The sequence below is a fragment of the Chrysochloris asiatica genome, unplaced genomic scaffold (assembly GCF_000296735.1).
Source record: "Chrysochloris asiatica unplaced genomic scaffold, ChrAsi1.0 scaffold00349, whole genome shotgun sequence".
Lineage (NCBI taxonomy): Eukaryota > Metazoa > Chordata > Mammalia > Afrosoricida > Chrysochloridae > Chrysochloris > Chrysochloris asiatica.
The window spans coordinates 243,578-251,623 of NW_006408867.1; the positions used below are offsets into that span (position 1 = coordinate 243,578).

General features: G+C 37.4%; 1 protein-coding gene across 1 annotated transcript in view; it reads right to left on the reverse strand.

The window, feature by feature from the left end:
* Positions 1-1,125: 1,125 nt before the first annotated feature.
* The window catches only part of LOC102825716 (transmembrane and coiled-coil domains protein 1-like), a 37,449-nt gene continuing 30,528 nt past the window's right edge, over positions 1,126-8,046 (reverse strand). Inside the window, exon 7 of the mRNA XM_006875986.1 lies at positions 1,126-1,251. Within this exon, the coding sequence (XP_006876048.1) occupies positions 1,153-1,251 (99 nt within the window). The 3' untranslated portion in view covers positions 1,126-1,152. The remainder of the gene's footprint in view (positions 1,252-8,046) is intronic.

Here is an 8,046-nt window from a genome sequence, read left to right on the forward strand (position 1 = left end):
TCTCAAAATTTATATATCTGAAAATGTTTTCATTTTGTCCCCATCTCATGGTTTAACTAGGTATGACATTCCAGGTTGATGATTACTTTGTATCAGCACTTTGAAGAAATACTGCATCATTTTCTGGGATTTCCTATTGCTGATAAAAAGTTTGCTGCCAGTATTAACAGTTGTTTATTTGTATAGAAAACTGCATCTAAGGAGATTTGGTAGGAATTTATGCATATTGCTAGAGTTACTGCTCCATACAGGAATCTGGACTGCATGGGTTATGGGAGAGAATCAGGACAGAAGTGTCCTTGCTCCTTGCAAAGCAGCAGGACTTAACTCAAAAGACACTTGGTAAGAGAGGGTACATATAAATATCACCTAGCCTCAGTACGTGCTCACAAGACTAACAGTCTGTATTACGGCATGAAAGGAACTGCTGAGGAACCTCACTGTCATTCTCTCCCCATGAGTTATTATTTGCATTTGTACTTTTGCTTCCAAATTCCTGTATCAGGATAATTTCGTATTTTGACCAAGTAATGCAAGTATGGTAGAAAACTATGTACACTTTTTTACTTTTAATTTTAGACCTTTCTGTCCAATGTCTTCTCTTTTTGTCAGATTACTAAATACACGGTAAAAAAAAAAAAAAAGCACACACGAAAAACATACCAATCTCTCTTTGTAGATGAAGCAGTCAAAAATCTGGCCTCTTTATTGATCACTGGTCACATATTTGGCTTGAAAAAAAGTTCAATACAACAAATAGTTCTAATGAACTAATGAAATGAACTAAAGAATTTGCCCAGCTCTCTAGATGCGCAGAGAGAGCCAACTTCCCTGGTAGATAGCACACACACAGCAGTCTTTGGGAACAGTCCCACAGAAAATATTTGTGCAAGCAGGCTAAGAAAGATGCTTATCACTACAGAAACGTCATCTAAAGCTACCCAGTCAACATATGTACAAAAATTAAGGGGAAAAAAAAAATTGTGCCCAAAAGCACATGTTTCTTGGGTGCCATTCTAATTCTATTATGATCCAAAAAGCTAGAGACCACACAAAACTGGAAAGTGGCCTGAGTGCCGAGGCTGCCTGTGGCTCTTGTTACAAATAGTTGCCAGTCTGATTTGGATAGGAATTAAAGGGTTCTCCTTGATTTCAAGAGAACTTCCCAGAAGGAGGTGGAGGACCAAGAAAGCCACCCGCCTGTTTGGTGGCAGCTCTGGAAGGGGCAAGGCCAAGAATCTTCTGGATGTTCTGTGGAGAAAAGATAAGAATTGGGTCTTTACATGAGAAGTAGAAAAATATTTTAAATAGATTTCATACAAAAAGAATACACACAAATTAAAAGTACCATTATGACCTGAAAAAGGACATTACTATTGTTAATTTTTTTAAGGCCTATAATCCCTGGTGGTCTAGTAGTTAGGATTCGGTGCTCTCACCGCTGTGTTCCGGGTTCAATTTACAGCCAGGGAAGCCTGAAGACTTCTTCTTGGAGTCTTGGTGTGACGTTGCGAATTAATGCGCCAGATTGCAAAGCCATTCGAACTGCAAGGCTGGCAATTCAAGTTCACCAGTTGGAACGGACTCAACTGCACTTAATAACAATAATGTTATGAGGAGTCCTGGTGTAGCGCTGCAGGATAATGCACTGGACAGCTATGTCTGTTTGAACTTCAAGGTCAGCAATCAGTCCAAATGCACCAGGCGCTCCTCGGATACCCTATACAGGGTCGCTATGAGTCAAAACTGACTCAATGGCACTTAACAATAAACATAATGTTATAAACATTATAAATCAGTAAAAGTTTTCTTATCTGGTGAGAATTTTGGTCTAATAACCAGTGGAGCTGATTTCTTTAAAAGTGTAGAAACCATAGTAAAAGGTAGTTTTTAAATCTTTAAGAGGAAACATAAAACACTTTCATTAGTATTTCTTGTAGCAGGGTCATTTTTTTTTATTTTTGAGTATGGGTCTTCTAGAGGAAGTTAGTTGGTATTGTACTGTCTACAATTTTGTTTCAATTGCTTTAAGTGTTGAGGAAGTGCTGAGAGGTCTTAAGAGTCTTGCAGAACAATTAAAATCTAGAATCCTTGATTTTTATTAATCCATCTTTTTCAATTGTGCCATTCATATCTAATTCAAAAGTATTTCCTTTCAGACTTATTTAGGTCTCATAAAAACAAGTTTTTTTTACACTCAGATTTCATCAGTTAATATTTATTTAATAAAACGTATATAGTTATATCAAGCAAAACCAGCATTAAAAGGTTAAGGAAAAATACAGCTGGCTTTTTAAAGGCAATGCTTCCACTAGTGGGAGAAAACAAGTAGAGATGACTACATGATGTGGGGATCAACAGGGATGCTTAAAGAGGAGAGGAAGAAGGTTTTATGGCTACGAAGAGCTTACATAGAGATCAGTGGGTGAGTTTATACAGAATTTGAGAGATCATCTACTTCTTCCTGCTCAATTCTTATTTTATCTATGAGGAAACTCAACTCTGGAAAAGAAAGGTGGCTTCATCCAAAATTACAGAGCTAAATTAAGAATAGCATTAGGATTGAAACTCATGTTTTGGTTCTTAATCTAGTCGTCTCTTAGAGTACTCTCTATGAAAGTTCTGATCTTCAGAATCCTTATTTTATGAATAAGGTTAGTATGTAAGCATTCACTCATTCAATAGTCACATACAGTACTGGCAGACTACCCATGCCCAATTTCGCTGGAAGTATGCATCCTACTCTCATCCTCATCTTAATTATGATGACCGCCACAGATATGGATATATATCCTTCTGAGTTAACACAATGTAATGTCTAAATATGAAAGGCACAATCTTAAGAATTATTAATATTTACCATAAAATATGATACATGTATATTTATTGCGCTATACCATAGCTTATGGAGTTCTGCTGGACAGTGCACTAGACTAGACAGTTTGAACTGCAAGTTCAGTGGTTCAAATTCACCAGCTGCTTCTCGGAGACTCTTTACAGGGTTGCCATGAGTTGGAACTGATTCAAAGGCACTTTAACAACAATAACCGTAGCTTATGTTTTACTTTGAAATCTGAAAACAGGTTAAGAAGAATCAAACATTAGATAAGGATTCCTCTCCTTAGTAGAGAGGGAGAAAGATATAAGCATGTATTACTTATAATAAAAATAGCTCCTTCATGTTCACCTTTAAAAAATCCACTTAACAAAACAGTAAGAAGACCAAATGATCCAATGTTATTAGTTTACAGACTCATTTTATTTAATCAATAAGTATTTACTAAGCACCTACGGTGTATCTAGTACTAAGCAAAGGATTTTGAAAAGCTACTTAAAGGAGCTCTGGTAGCGCAGTGGTTACAAATCAGGCTGCTAACCTCAGAGTCAACAGTTCAAAATTACCAGCTGTTCTGAAGGAGAAAGATGAGGCTTTCTGCTTCTGTAAAGATTTACAGTCAGACTCCACAGCACACTACCACCACTTTAAAGATAAAATTTAAGTAAGACATTACAGAATTAACTGCTGATAAAAAACATTTTTCCAGTTAACAAATACAATACTATGGTCTAGACAAAATATAAAAAGGAACCTTCCTCTGTTATTCTACAGAGACCCAAAAGATGGGAGGGGGAGGGGGGAAGAGAAGGTCAATTAAATTAGTCCTTATCCTTTTAGAGATAAAGGACCAGTACCAAAAAAAACCCTCTGATAACCCTATAATCACAGGTTTGTTATGATTTAAAGAAAATGACTGAAAGGAAAATGACCAACAGAAAACATTTTACAGAACTGAGGCACTAAAAGGTACACCGCTGACGGTTTCACTAATTCAAAACACATAAACAACTAGTGAGTTCACGTTACTGCTCCACATGAGAATAATTCAAACAGCAGCTGCTGAGACACGTTGGCAGACATTGCCAGAGTTCGTGGAAATCCAGGAAGCTCTATACTATTTTCCTTGTGATTCTTGCACTTAACAACCACAACATGTTTCAATGCACTTGAAGTTTCCAAATAGTTCCAAGGACAAGATGTTGTTGTTGTTAAGTGCCATAGTTTTGACTCATAGCAATCCTGTATAGGGTTTCTGAGGAGCTGGTGGGTTTGAACTGCCAACCTTGCAGTCAGCAGTCCAGTGTTTATCCTATAGTGCCACACCAGGACTCCAAGGATGATAGTCCCCAAATATCCCTACTTTAGGGATGAGAAAGATGAGGCAGAGGTTATAAGAGAGGACTCAACTCTAAATACTTTTCCTCTGTTAAATCACCCTCTGCAAGATCTTTATCTGTAAAAATTTCTAAAGGTTTTATCTTGGAGCTAAAAAATCTTATACTAGGCCTATAAAATACATGACAATTCTGAAGATTATGTGAGCATACCACAGAAAAATACATGTTGTTAAGTGATGTCAAGTATCTGAGGAGTGGCTGACCTTGCAGTTAGCAGTCCTTATCCTATAGCGTGCCACACCAAGAATCCAGAAAACTACATGTTGTTGTTGTTGTGAAGTGCCGTCGAGTCGGTTCCGACCCATAGCGACCCTGTACAGGGTTTCCAAGGGTGTAAATCTTTACGGGAGTAGAAAGCCTCATCTTTCTCCCGCAGAGCGGCTGGTAGTTTCGAACTGCTGACCTTAAGGTTCGCAGCCAGATTCGTAACCACTACGCTACCAGAGCTCCTTTAGAAAACTACATATATACTATTAAATAAATAAGTGTGTGTGTTCTTTTACTGTGTATAAATAAAGTATAAATGCTATACTACAACTACAAAAACTGCATATAAACACTACGAGCACACAGCAAAATAACAGTTCTACGCCCTTTTCTTATTCCCTGCTTCCCTCAACTTTTGACAACATTCCTAAATGGGATAATAAAAAGTAAAGAAAACTACTTTTGTGGGTGCCATTTCAAGGTGAAGGTCACAGCATGAAGCTCAAAGAAGAAAAATAACAGTAACATTTAAGTTAGTGAGTACTTACATACAAAGCACTTTAGATGTTTGTTCTCATTTAAGTTCCTCTAACAACTCAATGAAGCAGGCACTATTACCCTTATGTCCAGATAAACAAAAGGAAAAACCAACAGTCACACAATTCAGTACTCACTGATTATGTCAATAGGAGAGGAACAACTCAGAAAAGGAGGGTAAGAATGGATGCATAACTCTGAAACTACAATCAATGTCACTGGACTGGACAGGTAGAAATTTATGAGTTGCTATGTTTTGCTGTGTATACTCTCAAGAACAACAACAACAGAATAAATACAGTTTAAAAACACATGAATACCCATTGTGTAGCAGGCACTTTTGTATATGTTATATTGTATCATTTGTCTCTTTCAACAACCTCATTCATTAAATTTGAACTGACTGCTATCCTACAGCCTCTCAATTCTTTTATTTGAGGTCAAATTTTTAGGCCTTCTTGATTAGCAAGATTTAGTTCATAAAAATACATTTTGTTAAGAAGATAGAATTTTTAGTATGATATGAAGATAACATGTAAGAAAACTTATCAACTATTTATACAAATGTAAAATGAAATGTTGCAAGATGCGGTAAGATTTTGTATAAACCAACTATTTTTAATCTGTGTCTAGCCTGTGTAATAGGGTAACATCTGAAGAGTATACGTCAGAAGGGAAAAACAAAGGAAAAACATTTTCCCATAATCATGACTTCTGTTGGCTACTAGTACAGGATTTGTGTTCTTTCCTCTTTGTAAAGGGTAAGAACCGGTGATCATAAAAAGGAAGTTGTTGGTGGCTAACTGGATATTTTGAGAAGACCTAGGTCACCGGCAATAAACACTTTCTGCTAAATTTTATTCCTTAGTCACTTAGCTAAAATAACTCAGCTATGGGAACCCTTCATTTGCTCTCTGTTCAGTTCTCTGGCATCTGGCAACCAGCCTTGGCTTCCAATTAATCCCAATGTCTCATCAGATTCCCATAACTTCATCTTTACTATATGCACAGAAGAAACTAACATTCCCTGGGCTGTCATTATAAATGCAGAACAGCTTGTTGTTGCTAAGTTCTGTCAAATTGGTTCCAACTCATAGCAACTCTGTACAAGGTAACTGAGGAGCAGTTAGTGGATTTGAATTGCCGACCTTACGGTTAGTAGTCCAGTGATTATCCTACAGTGCCACACCAGGAGAATGAATATTAACAGAACAAAAATGACAATGCACTACTGATATACCTGAAATGTAACTGGGTTAGCAGTTAAGAAGATTTAGTTGCCAGTACTGACAAACTAAGCAAACTCTTTTCACTTTAACAAACTGCAATTCTTTCATCCTTAAAAAGGGGGGCTGGGCTGGCTATATCAATAGTTTTCCTACCTCTTAGGTCACAGAATTCCTTTTAAACAAAATCTTACATGAAAGGCCAGTACGGAAGAAATATAAAATAGGGTTGGGGACTTGAAGCTCTGGAATAGGCCCCACTTTTGCCCCCTCCCCTCCCAACAAGAAGTCATACTATAAGAGTTAAGAATCATATTATATACTTCAACATGTATCTTAATGAAAATGAAACGGCAATGGACACACCAAATCAGCACAAATTAGTAAGATGACTTCATTTGTAATACTGAGTGAATCTTTTCTGTAATAGATAGTCCAAAGACCTCCTTTGTACTGAAGGTATTTACTGCTGAGGTGATAAGACATCATCGTTCTGTTTTTCTCTCATATCATCTCTTTCTCTTCAAACCATTTTTCCAGTGAAAATTTTCTTATCTCTTAATTGTTGTTGTTGTTGTTATGTGCCATGGAGTCGGTTCCAACTCATAGTGACCCTGCACAGGGTTTCCGAGGCTGTTAATCTTTACAGGAGCAGAACGCCTCATCTTTCTCCCGCAGAGCAGCTGGTAGTTTCGAGCTGCTGACCTTGCAGTTCACAACCCGATTCATAACCACTACGCTACGAAAGGAGCAGTCATTGGAATTTTAGTTTAAGCCAGGAAAACAAGATTTTTTCAATTTTATTTTTAAAAATCTTATAATAGAGGGCAGAATTCAGTCAAAACCTGAAGTGTTAACTGGCTTGAAGAACAAAGGACAAGGTTCAAGGCAACCATGTTGTTGTTGTTAAGTGCCATGGAGTCAATTTTGAGTCATAGCAACCCTGTATAGTGTTTTCCGAGGCTTAAAATCAATTTGCAGGAGCAGAACACCTCATCTTTCTCCTACAGAGTGGCAGGGGGTCCAAACCACTGACCTGGTAGTTCTCAGTCCAGTGCTCATCATTTCATTATTCTCAACCATTGTTTTGCTGTTGTTATGTGCCGTGGAGTCGGTTCCAACTCACAGCAACCCTGTACAGGGTTTCCGAGGCTTATCAATATTTATGGGAGCAGAAACCTCATCTTTCTCCTGAGGAACAGCTGGTAGTTTCAAACTGCTGACTGATTCGTAACCACTATGCTACCAGAGCTCCTTATTCTCAACCACAAGAGCTAAAAATTGAAGAAAAGAATCCTGGAAGAGAAAGAGTTAACATGGGGGAAACCTTGCATTTTGCATATAGATTCTGCCCAAATCTTTGGCTGACTCTTAAACTATGCATGTGAGGGAACTCTTCAAGCAGCTCAGCAAAATAACAGATTTCAGTTGCTGCTTACCACAAAGGAGAAAGAGTTCAGAATTTGAGCACAGTCAGGTTAACTACATGCTTAATAAACAAAATCAACTTTTCCAAATAACAGAATGCACAAAGTCGACAAACTAGCATTTACATGTCCAGGATGAAATTACTAGATCTACTGAGAAACAGGACAAATGACCTATAATCAAAACAGATGTAGCTGACCCTGAGATGTTCCAAATGTTGGAATTATTAGATAAGGTTTTCAAAGCATTAAAACACTGGATAACACAAAGAAAACTACAAAACACTACTGCAAGAAACCAAAAGAGACTTACAAAGATGGAAGAATGTATCAAGCTCCTGGATAGGAAGACTTAACATTGTGAAAATGTCAATACTGCCCAAAGCAATTTACACATATAATGCAATACCAAT